Source organism: Nomia melanderi, chromosome 9 (assembly GCF_051020985.1).
Source record: "Nomia melanderi isolate GNS246 chromosome 9, iyNomMela1, whole genome shotgun sequence".
Lineage (NCBI taxonomy): Eukaryota > Metazoa > Arthropoda > Insecta > Hymenoptera > Halictidae > Nomia > Nomia melanderi.
The window spans coordinates 193,551-213,318 of record NC_135007.1 but is presented as its reverse complement, the minus strand read 5'-3'; the positions used below and the strand labels follow the sequence as shown (position 1 = coordinate 213,318).

Below are 19,768 nucleotides of genomic sequence, written 5' to 3'. Positions count from 1 at the left end.
CAAAATAGTTTTATAGCAGATCAAAGCTGTTACAATTAACGTTATAACGAACTATCAAAGATTCGTTACATCTCATTTTCACTCATACTTTATATTATCTACAAGTTGATCTAAAGGAACAATCTACAATTTTTAGTAGTAACTTATTTAACGTTATTTCTTTCTCAGAATAATTAAAAAATAAATTACTATGGTAAAGGACTATGAGATTAATCGAAAATAAATAAGTCTACATTATCGTCAATATTTATTATTAATAAAATTGATCACCAACAGACAAATGGGTTATACCTTAGCAGATCCCTGCAGTAACCGATTTTAATAAAGTCATTAAAAATTGCAAGAAATACACATTTTACACTTCAATGAAATGACACGAATGTAAACAGCAATCATGCAGTGATGAATATTTCAATCTCAGTAATTTTAATCTCATATCTTCAAATGTAGTACCAGTAGTTTGTTGAGATTTTTCTGATTAAAATGAATGCAAACACGATGTAAATCGGTCTAGTTTTATCGATTTGAGATTTCGTCACTGCCACCCCTGGATTTATTCCCAGCTTTCTCTTTTCTTTATTTTTTATTTCCGGAGTGCCCAAAGTTCTGGCAAGTCTAGCAGCAGCAATCTTACATACCTGGTAGGCAACTTCCATCTGATTAGCACTTTCCCGAGCGAAAAGAGAAAGTTAGGGTTTTTAATCTTTTTCCCACGCGATTTTTCCTCGCAGCCTACGCGACCCGGAGTAGGGACAACCCTTTTAAAAAACTCTCGGAAATCGTACATCGGGCAGTTGAGTTTCGCTCTACCGACATCATCGTACAAGTCCACGCCAGTTTCCGTAATATTTTGTGTGCGCGTTATCGGACATTTTATTATTTTTTATCTTTTCGTATTGTTGCGTTGTTATTTTGTTGTTATTATGTTATTTCGTTTTGCTTGTTATTGTTATTTCGTTATACCACTTCGTTGTAATGTAGTATTGATTGTGATAAATAGGAGTTTCACTTATTAACGTACCCTCACTTTACGATTTACGATTTACGTCATGTTTGGACTCATTTTAATAAAACAAATGTCAACAACCCATTGGTACCACATTTCAGAAGGTAAGGTTAAAATTACTGCAATCGAAATTTTCTTCATTGATATTTATATTTGACGTGTGCGGTATCGCTTTGAAGTCCCACGTCTTGATCCTCGATGCTCGACGGATTGTGTCGCTTCCGTTCACTATATCAATTTCCTATCTTTGCCAGACAGTGCTCAAATCAATTTAGGGAGCAAAAGGCTACCCTCGCCGTGAGAATTTTAATGCTGGATCCCGGAATTTTTAAATTTAATCGAACATCACTGTATCCCGAGATGGTACCGGGTAAGTGAGGTCTGTCGGCAGGACTGCCTGTCCCCATCTCCGGTGTTCGGAAAAGTCAATTATTTAGGCTGTTAACGTCACACGTCACAAAAACCCCACAGACTCAGTGTTAATAGGAAATAAACTGAGAATACACCGATGTTTCGAGGTTTGTCGCTCATTTCGTATTATTTTGCTCGCTCTCAGTATATCTCGTTCATTCTCTTCGTCATGCATCCCGAGTGGCGATAACGGTTCCGACAAATGGTACGCCAAAATCGACAATTTGTACGAGGTAGGCTGTCTTCTCCATTTTAACCATTCAGACCCGCATTTCTGCCAAGGGACTTTTTTCTATCTCTATGTAGGTAACTGCGTGAGTTTTGGCTGTGGATGCAAGGGACAAGGTGCAAGTGAGAAGGGGTGCGTGTGAAAAGAAGGGAAGAAAGATTGGAAATAAATCGTAAAAGTTCGTGAAAGTTCATCGCTGGGACAGTCGGAAGTACTCTGGAGAACAGTCTACGACAATCTAAGAGAGTCTGAAAGAGTCAAAGGCGAACTGGAAGTCTTACTCCCATTTGCACACTCATTTTTGTTTTTCAATATATTTTTATCTTTATTAACCCTTTGCACTCCAGTGGTGACTCTCACTCACCATATGGTTTGATGCCGCAACTCCAGAGGTGACTCTCGCTCACCACTTGGTTTGCTATGGTAACTGGATGCGCGGCAGTCTGGAGTTGCTGGTGCGCCGCGCGAAAAAGGCCCGGAGTGCAAAGGGTTAATAAACTTTTATTAAACGTTAAAAGTACCAGTACATTGTCCCAATCCTATTGTACATTTATCATGCTTAGAAATGACCTAGTTATATAATAAAATAGATCATGGTCACGTATTCGATATTTTCATAAAAAGTTCTGTAAAACTTTGTTAATTCGAATTAAATTGTTGCAGTTTGAGAGAAGAAATCCCGATGAAAATGGCAAAATATCAGAACAGGACTTCACAGAGTTATTGTTGGCATATGCTGGATATTCTGATAAAAAGAAGAAAAAAATTTTAAAAACTATTAAAAAGCGGTGAATATACATTTACATTAAACATATGTTCACTTATTTCTAAATAATATATTATATTGAATGTATTACATACATGCAATAACTTTATTATATCAACGTATATTTTGTTTCAGTTTTAAGCAGAGTCCACAAGGAATAACCAAGGATGAATATTTAAAATTCTTTCACTTCTTAAACAATATTAACGATGTGGACACCGCATTGACATTTTATAATATTGCTGGAGCATCGATTGATCAAGGTGTTTATAAACATTGATGTAAATCTTTCTTTTACCAATAATTCAATATCTTAACGATCCTCATAAATACCTTTTGGTATATTCTAATCTGTTGCGAAATAAATATTTAATGCTAATTAAATAATAATATATGGCGAATATTGGAAAAGGTGATTCTACAAACCAAAATTTGATTTTGTTTTCAAATTATAGCGATTAAATTCTTTGATTTTTCTAACTTTATTCTCGCAGGATACGTCATTGTCACTTTCATACTAACCTGTTTTTTCTGTCACTACTGACAGATCATTACAGTATATAGTTTAGACGAGAGATTTTCAATTATTAATACTTTAAAAATGAAATCAGAGCTACAGTTTCCCACTTTTTAATATTTGTCTTCATTTGACTTGTGGAATTAATTCTGAAAAAATTAATTATACATTGTCGAATACTTTGTATACTAAATAAAACACTGCGAATCAATTTGTTTAGCGTGTTCACGTTAGCGTGATCCACCGGTGGGTCACAATATGTGCATTTATTTAGTGTACAAATAAATACTAAGGGTCAGAAACTGAATCCACTTTGAACGTAAATACCTTACAGTTACTACGTGTATAATTTAAGTCTCGTTTGTTATCTATGGTTTTGTAGAGGACATTTTTTATTTATACATTTATTCCTGCATCCACACTGTAGTACCACGATATTAGGCTATATTAGAATAATTTAGAATTGAGATGGAAATGTTATTTGAATATTCGAAATAATCATTTTAATCTTCGATTTAACAAAATGACAATTTCATTTTTTTGAACATATTTAAAAAATTACATACCAGTTTCTACCGTAACCAGTCAAATAACTAGTTATAAAATAAAAATAAACCAGTTAGACGGTGAATTTATCCTAGTGGAAACAGAAACAAAAGGAAAGGCAAAAACTGAAAAACTGATTAATCAAAAACACTACTATAATAAAACACTAAAATACTATTAATCGAACACTATAGATATTGACATCAATTTAAATAAACCAAAAAAAACATAGAATTTTGAATCAAATTTTAAAACCGATCATTTGTACGGTTGCGGTTGAAATGCGGTGTGTTTCGTGTTAAAAATATTTAAAACAAATGTGTTTCTTAATTTAAAAAAAAAAATTTACTTAATTATGTTTTTACTTCTAGCTACACTGAAGCATGTTGCAAAGACAGTGGCACATGTGGATTTGAGCGACCATATTATACAAGTTGTTTACACTATTTTTGACGAGAACAGTAAGTTACTTTTTTATAAGAATACTAATTAAAATAGACTATTCTTTATTATCTTTTAGTCTTAGGATATTAATAAATATAGAATATACCAAAGCGAAGCGAATCACGAGGCGAGTAGGATAAAAATAAGAATATTGGCCATACTTGTTACATTGTATAGAAATGAGCATGCTGACTGTTCATATTACTTCATACACCTTCACTACACTTAATCCAATACATTTTTAATTGTTTCAAACCGTTGCTTGTCACCAACACGTTTTAGCATCGAAACGAACGCGCGCGAACGTAATGAATTCATGGCTAGTCGTTGAAATTTTACATTTAAAATGGCACAATAAGCTTGGAAATTCAAATGTGTTTATTATTATTAGTCTCTAAGGTGTCTAAATTCAATATTTAATGTACTTTCGATTATTATATTCTATTTTGTTCATTTATCGTGTTCATGTTGAAATCCTTAGAAACGGGGCTACTCGAATCAAATCGCGCGGGGTGAATCGGATCTCCGTTTTCCGTCCCTTTTTTGTCTATGATTATAAATATCATGGTTATTTATATATAGACGTACAAAAAAGGACAAATCAGGGATACCACGGAGCGCAGAAACAATAAAAAACAGAATAATAAGAGTTCACTCCAGAGAACTGACCATACGTCAAACTCCGAATTTATCGCATACCTTCTACAACCCTCCAAAGAAGTCTTACGTGTCGAATAAATATAAAAACCAATTTTACATTTGATATCATCTGCCAATAAAATGATACTTCTTGAAATACTACAAAAGCAGTTATCTCACTTTATCGTATTCTGTTTCATTTGCGATCTTCTTTTACGCTAATAATTATTGGCTGATCGCGTTAACAAAAACGATCGAAACCGAGACGTCAACGTTCATCGCGAGTGGCCGTGTCCTCTTCTAGCACGTGCCCATTTAGTTCGATGGAGATGTGAACAAACGTAGTCTGTGAACAGTATAATTTCATGTATATTTTTTGTATGTATCTTATTATAATCTGTACGTTAATATTTATTTATTGTCAGTCACCGGTGACTGACATGGTGCTTATCGTGTTAATGATATGTTGTAACAATGAAAAACGAATTGTAGAAATAACAGATTTTCAAATACAACGTGGCATGACTTTACGTTGTCCAATCGATTTCAAATTTTTCACGTGTTATCTTTTCAGCCAATATTGCAATTCCAGGAGGCGTCCGGAGAAAAATCGCGACGATCGTAAACTAAAATCCATCCCACTGTGTAGTTGTGTTACTAATTAATAAATGTGAGACGGTTTATTAACATTGTGGCCCAAATATTTAATTAGGTGTATACCTTTCTTAAAAAGCTCATTGTTTTCTCGTCAAACGAAAATTTATTTCTTCTTTCAGAAAACCGATGTATTTAATTTGCGTAAAATAAAAAAAAGCTAGTTAAAAATAGTATAAATAGAAAAGTTATATATTTTAAAGAAGTTTATTAGGTTGCTGTACAAGTTCTGTTCGCCTTCTCGTTAGTATAAATAATCTCTCTTATCATTTTTACGAATCTTTAATATATTAATCTTTAACATTATTAGGACCTAAAGGCAACCGGTGTAAGATACTTTTGTTAATTTTTTAACTCGGAATTTACAATTCAAGTCTTTTAAGACATCTCCACGATCATGCAAGACCACACGTGACTGACTATGGCAACACAAAAAAAAAATATCAGAACTAAAACAAGAACTTATTCCGTACCCAGCATATTCCCCATATTTTTCAAAACCATAAAAAAGGAATAATCATCAAATGTTTCTAAAAATCAAATTTGTAGGCGATACATTGAAACGGACAGAACTTACGCAGCAATCTAATATTATAAAATACATGTGTTCGGGTAAGAAAGAATGATTTCATTCCTTATATTTTTCAGTGGATGGCCAATTAAGCAATAAGGAATTCGTTGCTGTTATGAAAAACAGAGTTTTAAGAGGACTAGAGAAACCAAAGGATACCGGCTTCGTGAAATTAATTGAATCAATGGCAAAATGCTTAAAAACCAGTTATAACATGTCTTTCGATAATTAAAATGAACTCAATTGAAAGTAATTATTTAATCATACATAACGCACATAAATTGTCTAACCGTAAATGGCTTACCTCTTTAAACTAATCGTGCAGAAATTATAAAACGAATAAAGAATTTGTTAAATTAAAAAAGAATCTGTGTTATTAATTTACCCCTTTGTTATTATGAAATGATGTAACACAGGACTGTGTAACTGAAAGTTTGCGAGCTCCATAGTAACTTTCGCCTCATGGAAAGTTATCCTTTCCATATCTACTTTTGCCTGTTTGTATTGAACACTATGTGAAATTGCTCTCATACACGGCGCTTGGAGTAGAGGCAGTGGGAGAACGCTGTTTGCGGGCGAAACTTCTGAAAGTCTGACAAACGGGAAAGAACGTTCGCGAAAAGAACATCGTTTTTGCCATGCGAAGGTTCAGATAAAAAGTTTACAAAAAACCGTTTTACCATTATAATGTTACTCCCTATGTCGCCAAACATAGAATAAAATCAGAATAGTATTTGATACTTTTTCTTTATTATTTTGAATTGTATACATATTTTATATCATTTATTCATCACATGAAGTAACCATCCTCAGTTTTTTTTACTTCATATCTCCATAAATATTCGCGTAGAGGGCCTATTAATGAGTCTTCTTTTATCATGCCCTTTCTTAATCAGGCTCGCAAACTCCACCAAGACAATTTAATGTTTTACGTGTATGTACTGCTTGCAGGATGCACAGAATTCTGCGAATGGCTCAGTTATCTGAATATATCCATATTTTTCTAAATTTATATAGCTCCTCCAACAATCTGTATGAATCTCGGTTCTAGGAGCTTCACGTTTTGTTATTAGAGTTACGAAGCTCCTGATGTCTCCGATTCTTCGAGCGTATTTCGAACTTGTACACGCTATATCAAATCTGTCAATAAATAGAATTTAAATATAAATATTTAAGTGTCTCACACATTTGTACTGATATAATCTGTGGTGATTGAAAAGTAAATGCCTGGGCAGAGGAGGGGCAAGATCTCTCTCCCTGCACCCCTATCCCATGAAACAACTAACCGAAACCTATATCGGACATAAATTTGAAATATCGTCAATATATAATATTGAAAATATTTCTTTGTATATCTATACTGTATGGATTATCAATATTGCTTCCCGTAACCGTACCTCCTTAAATTTTCTGCGGCCAATTTTACGTTCGTCTACTTCGACAATTATTCCTGGACCCCCAATTGCACCTTTTGTTTGATACACTCGGTCAGGTGCACTTGTGCAGACTTCTCGTGCAGACTTGTGTCGCAGTATAGAAACAAAGGATGACTTAAGCATATGGCCAAAGATCTCCAACTAGCCGGTACCAGTCACCGGTTTATAATGGGTCATTAGTATTGAAAGTTAAATGTTACGCGAGAAATGTTTGCCATTGTACTAATCTAAAACACCTTATTCCCTTCCCAGTGAGTACAATGTTCCTAGACGTTTTAAAAAATAACTGTTCCAGTGAGCATCGTGAAGCGGTACTTGTTCTGTACTCTGACGGTAACGTAGGGACTGACACTACATCGATAAAACGCTTTTTTGCAAAATTTTGTATCGTAACTTTACACTTTCTAAAAATCTATTTTGTTAATATTTTCCCTGTACAAAATGATGCTGTTAGTAGAATGTTAGCTCAATTAGGGCATAAAAGTTTCAAAAAATACAGGGGGTAACACTGAAATGATAAAATACTATTTTGCAAAATTTTGTATCTTAACTTTCGCGTCGCAAAACATCCTTCTCGCAAATATTTTTTCTATCTAAAAGAGACCTATATACAAAATTTCAATCCTACCAGATTTGTTAGACTTTTGAAAGTACAGCAATTGTGTTATGTGTCCGCATACATAAGTACGCGTGAGTCGAGTGTGGCGCCAGGGTTCGGATGCTAGGAGCATGTGTATATGTAGCTATAAGGAGCTAGTTGACTAGAGTATGTAATTGTGAATGCTGCTTTAAGGAAATCTTACACTTTCTCGGGTCGGAAAAACCGACTTTTTATAAAGTATCTTATTGGAAAGTATCATATTGGAATAACATTCTCTGAAAATTTCAGAGGAAAATTCGAAATACTTTCGAAGTTATAGACGATTATAGCACCAAGTATAAGGCAGGGAAATTGACCACGCGGCATTTCGGTCGTGTTAAACTAATTTATTAATTATTAATTAAATGAATGTAACGAAAAAGAAGAAACTCTTGAGAACGAGACGCATAAGGAGTCGAAAGAAATTTTGTATGCAGCAGACATAGCTGATTGAACGTAAGAGGATTTTATATGCGACAACTCGTTCCTCAAAACAATGTTTTTGTAACCGGCGTGCATGATAACTTAAAAACCATTTAACCGATCGGTCTAAAATTTTAATACGTTCTTCTACACAACAATAGCCCCAGTATAGACTAGAATAAATAAGATTGATTAATTTCTTTCTAAATTTTTAACGTTTCTTTTACGAAGAAAATGCTATTTTTGAGACCACCAACTTTGGAGGTCCACCATTTTGTGAATTTTTGCTTAAACAAAATAATCGTAGTCTATACTGGGCTCATAGTCATACTTTTTCTCAGGATAATTCTTTTTTTTTAGACGTTCCAGTGAGCCGCAATCGTGCACGCTAGCAGATGAAAATTTTTAAAAGTACCTCCGCGAGGCAAAATAACCTCTATAAAATGTCATTTATAAAATTATATACAAATTTTTTCTTGTATTTGAAGATTTAAGGTGTATGTTAACAAAATTACGGACTCAAAAAATGTTTTTTCATTACTTTATCAGTCCCACAAAAATTGTCAAAATTTTTGACCGACAAAGCGTAAGGTTCTCTTAATGGACAAGATGCTTGGAGGTATGTATGTGTCAGGTGTACGTGACAATAAATGTGCGCTTGGTCTAAATGCATATGAGCACGTTCTTCTTTTGTGTAAAAGTTATGTTAACTGCTTGGTAACGAACCGCTATGAAAAAGAAAAAAATAAACGCAGATCGTGAAGCGATTCTGCGCTGTACGGACATGTGACGAGAGAATAGTAAAGAGAAGCAGAAGAGTTTATCGTTGCGTTCCTTTCAGTTTCAGATAAAGCTCATTGTAATGTTTTTTTAGTACGAGTAAAGTTAATTTTTACCGTAAAAGTTGATTATTTTACAAACTCGTAACGGTAATGATATTAAATTCATTACCAGTCGAATATCAAGATTTTACGATTGCTATTGGATCGTGCGATGAATTACCACATGCTTCTCAAAATCTTAAAATACAAGTAATAGAAGAGAAAACAAAAGGAGGCTAGTTATTTACAACAGTAAACCCTCACCTATTCGGATAACCTTGAAATATGAGGTTAAGGTTATTATTCTAAAAAACTTTTCTCTATACATGTTACCGCCGCTCGGCCTTAGTTTTCCTGATATTTGCAAAAATATGTCCGGGAATGGGGAATTTTTGTACTTATTTACAAAAAGAGTTACCTCCGTCTGACCTTGATCTTGACATATGTTGTTAATTCATTTAGATAATAGAGATTGGTTTAGTAGGGTTAGTTTTCTATTTTTTTTCTAGAATTTCTATTATCTAACTGAAGTTCGAGTACACATATTATAAGAAACACAACTTCAATAAATGAAAATGAAGACGTAAATTTCTAGCACAATGCAGAACTCTAATGTTCGTAACTTTGGAAACAATACTCATTGCCAAAAAGTTTAAAGTTGTAAGTGTATAGAACAATGACTTTAACAATGTACGTCAAGATCAAGATCATGTGAGTGTTACTCTTTTTGTAAATAAGTACGAAAACTGCCCATTCCTGGACATATATTTGTGAATATTTGGAAAACTAAAGCTGAGCGGCGGTAACATATATAGGGGAAAGTTGTTTAGAATCAAGTCTCCACAACATATTTCAAAATCACCGAAATAGGTGAGGAATCAGTGTTGAAAGTAATTACCAAAGTATTAATTACAAAGGAAAATCCCCGAAATTTGATAGAAATCGCAATACTAGTAATGAAGGAGACATTTCTAAACTCTTACGCCCCTGCATCATTCCTCTTGAAGGACGCATCAAGTCTACTGTCCGCACCCCCGAAAAGGGTACCATAAAAAATCTACGCAGGAGACGGCGGCAAGGCCCGGTGTTTTGGAGACAGCACATCGGTTTTTCCCGCAGCCGCGGAAGGAATAACGAAATTGGCCGCCGAGAGGAACCGTCCGATTCCCCAAAAAGCGACTGCATTTTGATTGCAGTCCTCGCACGGAGCACTTCGCGATTCTATATTCGCACCAGCGTCCTCGCAGCGAGAATATATCGTAGCGTCGAAAACATAACGCTACAGTAAGAAATATGAATATCGTTCAAGGGACTGCCGCGTGAAATTTGGAACATCATTGCGAAATTGAATGAAAAAGTATTGACTTTTTATAATCTTTTTCATGATGTATCATTAACCTTTTAACTACGGCGGGACTAGCCTCGAAGCTATACCTCTATACGACAAGGTTTGACGTGGTCTGTGTATGATAAATATGTACCTATATTATAGTGCTTAGTTCTTAAAGTATGAATGGATGACTGTTTAGGCGTGTGGCTGGTGTTACGTTGCGACCGGGTGGCGGTATATTTGGGGAGAGCGTGACTGAAGGCAGGGTGATCTTGAGTGGATGACGATCGTACAAAGAAAGAATATTTAGAACCGAGCAACTGGACCGCGAAAATGACGTGATTGGGAAGGTGTGGACTTTTGAGAGTGCTAGCTGTGAGTGTAAGGGGCAGGGCGCAAGTGAAAAGGGATGAATGTGAAAGAAAGAAAGAGTGATTGGGAGTGAAGTTAAAAGTGTATGGAAGTTGAGCGGCAGGGTAGTATGGCAGTATGACGGAAGAGAGTACGACAGGATAAGCGAAGAGAGTATAGCGAGAGTCTAATGCGAGCGATCTATCGAAATATCTTCTTTTATTGTTAATCATTTAATTTTAATAAACTGTTTTTCTATATTTGTTAAACACGTGAGTTATTACGGTTCCCACACAGTCGCATCCTACATAAATGTAGCACCACGATTTGAAACTGATAGAATTTTTCAGTGTGCAATTACATTAAATTAGACTATAATGTGTACAGCCATCGATGCCAGAGAAAGATGATATTGTTGATGATATTGTTTTCACTATACAAAAGAAATTTGTCTTAAATTCATTTTCTTTTTAAAATAGTTATTACATTTCTATCGACATATATGGGTATATACCTAATATGGAACATTGTTCCGTTCCAAGACCGACGGAAATTCGAAGGCCTTCGACGACCATCGCCAACGCGGTTTATGGCACGAACGTGCGCAAATGGTTATTTTTGAGATTAAGGACTTTAGCTTACAATTAGCATGTTTTTAGTGTTAGAATATGTCTTGGCGAGAGAAAGCGAATTATTACTCAGAGTCGATGAGGATTCGAGGTTCGCTTCTTTCGCCTCTCAATAACCGTGGCCGTATCGTAAACCGGGAAGTCCTGAAGGGTAGTTCGACATGTGTTTGTAACGGTAAAGATACCAAACAGTCAACCATCTGGAAAAATTTCCGCAGCGTTGCCAAGGTTGGCACCCCCACAATCTTCGCAACACCCCTCCCCAAGGGAGCGCGCTGAGGGCGCAAGGAAGTGTGTCGGAACTCTTAGGCAGGCTCACTGATTGGTAATGTTAGAAATTAGACAAAACCAATCAGCGATCAACAACAAAAACCGAGACTTCGTGATCGACACAGCCGGTCGCGACAATCAGTTGCAAAACACACTTCAAACAGTTCTCAAACACACTACAAGCACCAGCTCCGATATCATTTGAAATACATAATTTTTCACCCGAACAACTGTGAGTGCCAGTTTATTCACCCAACCGAACCCGACTGGAATCAATTAAGTTCGATCCAGCCAGCGTCTGATTCACCGTCGCGATCCGCGTAAACGGGATTTACAACCCCGCGAAATTGTACGAACAATTGCGGTGCTAGGACGCTACAAACATATTGCACGTAATCATGGCTCTGCATAGCTGTGGCCGGCGAGCGATGATCGTGTGGCGCGAAAGTTCCGTGCACGCGCTCTTTACGGACATTTTCTTACCCTGTCCCAAAGAAAAATCGATATCACGCTTCCCGCGGAGGAGTTCCTCTTCAGAAATGTCTGCAGAATCCAATGGCGCATAACAAATTCGTGCTACTTTTCGTAGAAATGTAACAGAAGTGCATACGAAGTATGCGCATCTACCCTTTTTTAAACTTTGATCATCGTTTACAAACATTTAATGATACGCAAAATTCAAAATTTGTACAGCTACATGTTCAGGCAAGTTTCCTTTATTTTCTGCGACAAATTTTAACTGCCTAGCGTTTTTAGTTTTCACATAACACTTGGTTTTCTGAAAAATTCGACCGTTTTTACAAAAACCCAGTTTTTTCGAAAACTGGACGTGACCCAGCAATTTGGTTTTCGGATTCGTATTTAGGATAAGGAACTCTATAAGAATCACCTAGTGGTTATTATAAAAAGCAAAATAGGTTAAAATTTGTTCCACAGTGTTATATTTAACAGTACTTCAGCAGTGGGTATGACATGTTTCTAATGGTAAACTGTGAGTACTTGTCAAGCAGGTTTCAGTTATTTTTTTTTATATTCTTCCCCAATGAAATTGTTGTTAAATATACCATAATCGCTGTATTTTGTAGAATTGTCGTATCGAAGAAAATTTTCTAGGCTACAAAAATATTTTTGTGTATATTTTATATTAAAATAGTCTTATAATATTTTCAAAATGTTTATAAAACGTCTCGATGATTCAAATTAATCAATTTAAAATAAATGATTCATTAAATGGCATGAAATTTTCATTCTATTTTGTTCTACTTTAATTTGACATTTTAATTTGATATCAACAATTAATGGTTAAAATATAATCAATAATAGCAAATAATAAGGTAGAAAACATACAGAATCGGTGAAAGCATTCCTAACACTTTCATATCGTTTAAAATTGTTGAAGTAATCAGAGCATTACGGACGAACCTTCACCGAACAATCGATCAGTCCGAAATCGAACTTTATTGGTGTCTCTAGTCTTTGCTAACTCTACACCGTTTACAATTGTCATCGTTCGAAAGTGTCATAACAAATGGAACATGTTGGAATCTGTTAGTGTAAAATATTTTATACTTCTTCTTGTTTCTACAAGTACTGGAAAAGGAGTACCAAATCTTCGTCCAGGTAATTCACTCATATACATAATTTTCCTTCATATTAAGTTATTTGATTAAAAATTTTGCATTTCACTGAATAATCTCTCCTGTCCTTACTACGATACCGTTAAAATTCTTTTATTACATTTCTTTACATATCTATATATATGTAACAGCAATATTTGACGTGTTTAACACAATAACTGCCATAACATGTAAGATGCTTACTATTAAGTAAAAATATTTAATAACATAAGAAATAGACAATAATATACCGTAAGAACGATAATACCAAATAATTCATAATTTTTTTTATTCATCATCGCTATGAAAGATAACTGCTATGCAAAACGCTGAAGATTCTCATGACAGTAAGCGGTACTCTGGTACACTCTGCGTGTTACATATGGAAGTAAATGTACAATATATAACAGTAATTAAGGTCATACGAACATCGCACTTTTTGTGTTGCAATTGCACTATAAATTGCAAATACGCATACTTTAAGTACCCTACATCATCTGCAGTGGACTACCTGGCATGTAATTGAAAGAACTTAATGCGTAGCTATAATCGTATCGAAATTAGATTATTCTATTACGAATATTTTCCTTTCTTGTTTAAATTATATATTTGTAGTGCTCTAATGATAGGAATCAATTAGAAAAGTAAGTTAGCACATCTTTGTGTCAACGTTTTGTCGTCTGTTTTATTGTAGCAAAGGGTATAGCAGGACAAGGAGGTCAGAAGTGTCCTTAGACCGATTTTTCTCGGGAAAGTTTCGTTCGATAGCTTATCCGTAAAAGACATTGTTCGCCTATTTTCAGCCTCCTATCTCTACCAGAAGGGTAGTTATAGGGTAAATTCGAATTATCAGTTTTTGTCCCATTTTCCTTATTTAATGGTAAATAAAAATTGTGAACAAATTCGGAAACATAATAATATATATATTTACAATTTTTCACTTCAAAATACCAATCCATTTTTGTATTACAAATTAAAGCTAAATAGAATCGGTTACTATTTTTACATGTCCCTAATATCTGTTGATCCTTAACATAAAAATTCCTTTATTACATATTAGAAATATTAATAACAAAAAATGAAAACAATATTTTGTAACATCGAAATCATCGTTGAATGTTATTCTAGATTTTTGTTTTGATGTTAAAAAATTCTCATTGTACATTAATATACTTATTAAATGCTTAATCTCGAACCAAATTCTTGGATTATATAAGTTCTTTTTAATAGTTTTACAATACAAATTTTTTTAATTGTCGGACTGATATGAATGTCCGTACATTGTAAGATATTGGGTTCTGCCTGAATGACTTCTGATTCTTTGTGATGAAACACTTGGAACAATTAATGTCTCGTCATAAGGTAACATGTGGTACAAAATTTAGTTCGAGATTTTTTTAACTCATTTATTAAATATTAATCCTAAATAAGTTACTCTGACAAGAATAAAATTGTTATTTTTCAGAAAAATATGTAATTTTATTGTATCATTTGTATAATGATTTTTATTTTTTTTTACGATGATACGTGATATTACTTTCACACGATAATTAACGCGTGGTTAAAGTACTATAAAACAGTACACTCTGTGAAATTAGAAATAACAACAATATGGCTTAAACAATGATGTAATGCCGGATTTATTTAGATTTTGTGAAGAATTTAGTATGTCAACGGAGAGAACGAAGGAAACAGAATAATGTATACATATACACTAAACTGAATTTATCCACATTATCACAATATCTCAGTCTTTGGTGACGTCGATCGATTATTCATGGGTCCAAAACTTAATAGTTTCCGAGATGAAAATAGGTTTTGTTTAAAAACTTCTCCTACGGCTTCTCCTACTTAAAGGATATGCCATGTTCAACGTTGCGGTTCAGTAATCACCGATTACTCGTTTTTATTTCGGCAGCTGATACCAACTGCAATGCCAGCGAAACGTTGAGAAATCATTTTAGATACAACTCAAACTTGTAAACTTTAAACACTTATCAAAAGTGAATCTATTTTTAGTCGGTCAGGATTTACAACATAAAAACTTTCGAAAGAAATAAAAAGTCAAAGTCACTTGAAATGACTGTATATATTTTTACGTCCGGTTGTCGTCCGCGACATAGTTACGGAACAATAACAAGAAACTATTTATTTACAACTATATAACTAATACCTTAGTTTGTTATTTATAGATCAGCTTTTCGGGAGCACGTTACAACGCATCCGTTCGCTTTATTCAAACTATCTTCATATCACAAGGGTCGATTGATCCCTGCATAATACTATAGGGCCTTCTTCGATATATCGCAACAATATTTTTCTCCTCACGGTGTTTTAATTGATATCAAGGCTAATTTAACGACATGACAAGTTATAACTTTAACATAAATTGGAGTTTAAAAGAGGGCTACTGGAATACTGATATATTATTTTCACAAAATTGTAATTATAACAAGTAGGTACGTACCACTGATCCAAATAAACTAATTTACCATCATATCTCTTCCTTTTATTAACCCGAAATTTCTAATTTTAAATTATGTAAAAGTCATAGTTTGGAGGATCATTAAATATTAGCCTTGATATCAGTTACAACATGACGAGTACAAAAGTAGATACAGCGCCGTTTAAAAAAAAAGAAGATATCTGTGACTTTCAATGAAAAATAAATTTCTCCAGAATTTGTTATACTATACATTGTAGCCCACTAGAAACAGATTAATTTTTGTTCGAAATATTTTTCCCTCCTACTATTACGTATTAATTAGAAGTACACGGAAAGTTGTAGCGACAGTTACATAGCATTTGATTACTATATTGATGAATTCCGATATTTTACGATCAGTAACAGTGTTACATGATTAAGGATGAGTATCTTTTTAAGAGGAGTTCTTATGCGTTAAAATAAATGCATTTGGCAAAATCGTACTAGAAGTGTCATTTTTAACTTCTTAAATATTATATACTAATGGAATCTAGTGAATGAAGTTAGTAGAAACCCAAATAATGCGTGTATCGTGTAAAAGAACGATTAATCCTATTTATCTAACCCAGCAGATTTTCAACTATAGAGAATAGCTTTTTGTATTATATACATATATATTTCTGTGTACATTTATACCGCTCGCCAATATCAGTAATTAAGTATTATGTAGTGTTACGTTTCGTTTTAAATATATGTACAATACTTCATTCACTATATTACAGTATATAAACAGTATTCAAGATATTATACTAACACAATAATTTATTTTTTAATTAAGAAAAGTAATCTACGGTTGTATTTATATTCATTATATTATATTATATTATTCACAATGTCAAAAATGAATATGAGTTCGCTATTAAAAGTCCATAAAGTAATGACAAGTAAGATTAAAATTGAAGAGTGTAAGACTTCGTTTTATGGTACTAAATATTTTTACTCGATATTTGTTATACAAGTAAAGTATAACAATATTAGTTTTTCAAACCTTTTGCGATTTATTTTTTGTAACAGTATATATTTAAATACAGCTAAGCAATTAGTTGACAAGTACATAAACAAATACATATGCCCTACATAAAGAAAAGAAATAGTTAAATATTCAAGATTGATACCTTATTTTTTTCTATAATCTCGCATTTGTACTAATTTACTGCTCAAAGAAGGATTTAGTTTGTGAGGTAGATAAAATTATAAAATCCTTCTTTTAGATTAATTAATTATTCATAGAAATGTGAAAAATATTCCAGGTATACGAGATGATTTACAAGAAAAGTCAGATGATGATATCCTTGATGAATTCGCAATGAAAAAGCAACTTTTTCAGTGAGTACAATTACAAATTTTTAGTGTAATTTTTATAGAGGAAGACTGGGTATAGAAGTTTGTATGTATACATAGAATCATATTTTACATGATAGTAAAGTTAACTCAGATAATATATAAAATAAAATTAATTATACCCTACGTATATTTATCAATTTAGAGACATTTTCCTGGAACGACCAGCTGTAAATAAATTACAATTTGGATATGTTTGTGAAAATCCGATTCAATGGGAGCAAAGATTCGAAGAGAAGGATTTTCTGGAAAATCGGCATCGAGGAAAGGTAATGATATTAAAATTAAACACGTTACACATGACGAATCTGAAACAAGGAATTGTATTTTAACAGGTTAAGTGGGCAGACATTGGCGGCACTTACGGCGAACACTACTGGGACATAAACCATAGATAAATCATAGACACATTATAAATTTGCAAAAGTTACAAAGAACAAATCATCAAAATTCCTTTATTATATCATGAAGTAAATGTAACATATTGAAAACATCGTTTGAAGATCAAGTTTAAATAATAAAGGAAACAAATAAAACGTTTTCCTAAGATTTCCTATATTGTAGGATTTTTCGCGGTGAAGAAAATTGAGAACGCAAAATTCAAGATATAGAGATAAAAGGATTAGCAGGCTTTCAAAACTCGCGATACAACAATGGCAAGAGTTTATTAGTAAAAACAACAAAAGAAATAACCGCTGGATCGGTAACTCTCACGAAGAATCGCCTCTTCGTCGTATTTCCACTCGCTTTTAACTCTCACCCCCATTAACCCTTCCCATCCATAGTTCAAATTCACGCGGTCACGTATGTGAGTACACGCTGCCTTTTCACACTTCAGCCTCACGGTATTGTCACCTAATTTCAGACACTCTTCTTTACCACTCCTTCAGGTACTCGAGTTTTTCAAAATGCATATTCCAAATAAAACATAAAATGGTGTCGTGCCTATACTTCGATTCGGTACGCTATTCAAACATTATTAAGCGATTGATAGGTAACGATGTCATTTTTCGTTTTTCTTTGCTCAGCAAATTTAGTTAACCTCTTGCCTTATGATTTCTTTCACAACTGCTCTCGATAGAGCTCTTTTATTGCTTCTAATTTACTAGAAGAAGGAGAGCAATTCATGGTCATTCTATGTCTACGTTTACTTTAGAGAACTACGATTGATAATAGAAAAATAATATTTAATTCGAATTCAAAGGGATTAGATGACATTGTTGTTTGTTAAATTCTGTTTGAAACCTTCGCCACAAGTCTCATACAATGTGTAGGGCAAGAGGTTAACACTGGTATTAGCGCGCGATTAATGCGCTGGACTCAGCCATTTCCTTGTGGGATTCCTGTAGTGACTAATGAATTATCGGTGCTTCGCATTTGCAGTATTCTCTGAAATCATTTGATGTAAATGCTGTTCCGCGATCCGAAACAATCTTCCACCGTTTGTCAAATATCACTGACTGTTACGCAAAATGTTTACAACTTCAACGGTGGTAGCTGATCGTGCAGCATAAAGTCAGACGAATTTGCTGAATCCATCATCTATCACCAGGATATGTTTGGAATATTTACGCATAGATAGAAACGGGCCTAGATGATCAGTATGGTAAACATCAAGGAGGGAGTGCTGTCTTTTTTAATGGGCTTCAACCATCTCTCTTGTTTTCCTGTTCCCTTTCGGTTAAAATGCAGTTCAAGTAATTCTAGACAAACTTTTCTATTTTGAGACGCATATTACTATAATAATATTCTCGCTTCAACAGAGTTTCTGTTTTGTCTATTGCAGAGGGACCCTTATCATCGTGTATTCCTTAAACTACTGTATTGAATGGGCTACGACTAATTTGATACCATCAGCATTAGTTTCAAAGAGTACACAACTTCGCATCATATAGCCTCATATTATACCTCTCTTCCGCGACTAATGAAATAATTTCTGACAATTCGGCATGACAATTAGACACGCAAGGAGGGTGTAACAAGTAAGGGCATCGGCGTGTAGCATATTTTTCGCGAAATGATGCTGGATTTCATAATGAAACTCTTCTAATAACACTGTCCATCGTTCTACGCGTACAGGTCTTTTTCCTCTGTCGTGAATGCGAACATCTTATAGTCTAAAGTACTTTAATTACAGATTGCAAGATTAAGTATTACGCAGCTTACACTTAGTAGTTATGTGAGAGAGTTGGAATTATTTTAAGGTAAAGCTGCCAAATGAGTATACATGAGTTAATACATTTTTTTGCAAATTTACGTACGAAGAAAAGAATAGCGTCTTTCCCCTCACAGCCTGATCGGCGAGAGTTACCCTCTACACACTTACTTTCGCCTGTTTGTATTGAACACTGCATAAAGCTGCTCCCGTACTTACACAATCTGGGGCAGCAACTACAGTAGAAGTAGTAGGGGAATGCTGGTCGAGATTCACTATCTTAACCCATTCGAGACGGCGATTTTTTTCGAACACGGTCCCCAGGAGCGAAATTTTAAAATAAATAAAAACTCAATTTTCTTATTGTTGGTGAGTATGTTTATTTTGTTTTTCTATACTTTACAGATACTATTAATTCAAAAAAAGTCTCATCTCGACGACTACTTTACTCAGAATAACTGATAAATGCTGATTATTATTATTGCATG

General features: G+C 34.0%; 2 protein-coding genes and 1 long non-coding RNA gene across 8 annotated transcripts in view; 2 read left to right on the top strand and 1 right to left on the bottom strand.

Annotated features, from left to right (window-relative positions):
• MICU1 (Mitochondrial calcium uptake 1) overlaps positions 1-6,144 on the top strand; it is a 168,873-nt gene extending 162,729 nt beyond the window's left edge. For 2 of the 5 annotated variants that reach the window (XM_076370599.1, XM_031992633.2), the window contains 4 exons: positions 2,310-2,434; positions 2,548-2,675; positions 3,847-3,936; positions 5,861-6,144. In XM_076370599.1, coding sequence (XP_076226714.1) covers positions 2,310-2,434; positions 2,548-2,675; positions 3,847-3,936; positions 5,861-6,015 — 498 coding nt within the window. In that variant the 3' untranslated portion in view covers positions 6,016-6,144. The remainder of the gene's footprint in view (positions 1-2,309; positions 2,435-2,547; positions 2,676-3,846; positions 3,937-5,860) is intronic. The other 3 variants (XM_076370598.1, XM_076370597.1, XM_076370596.1) reach the window with 2 other exon arrangements.
• On the bottom strand, positions 3,805-7,546 carry LOC143174876 (uncharacterized). 2 transcript variants are annotated; one of them, XR_012999362.1, is made up of 4 exons: positions 7,181-7,546; positions 6,464-6,923; positions 6,169-6,375; positions 3,807-4,904 (listed from the first exon to the last, which is right to left on the bottom strand). It is a non-coding gene; the product is annotated as an uncharacterized LOC143174876 (long non-coding RNA). The 2 variants fall into 2 exon arrangements; XR_012999361.1 differs by having other exon boundaries at positions 3,805-4,904; positions 6,169-6,923.
• A 4,297-nt stretch (positions 7,547-11,843) lies between these two features.
• Positions 11,844-17,949, top strand: LOC143174915 (uncharacterized). The gene is made up of 5 exons (XM_076370785.1): positions 11,844-11,915; positions 17,035-17,110; positions 17,271-17,394; positions 17,461-17,595; positions 17,690-17,949. The coding sequence occupies exons 2-4, from the start codon at positions 17,091-17,093 to the stop codon at positions 17,521-17,523; spliced, it is 207 nt and encodes a 68-aa protein (XP_076226900.1). The 5' UTR covers positions 11,844-11,915; positions 17,035-17,090; the 3' UTR covers positions 17,524-17,595; positions 17,690-17,949.
• The last annotated feature ends 1,819 nt before the right edge of the window (positions 17,950-19,768 follow it).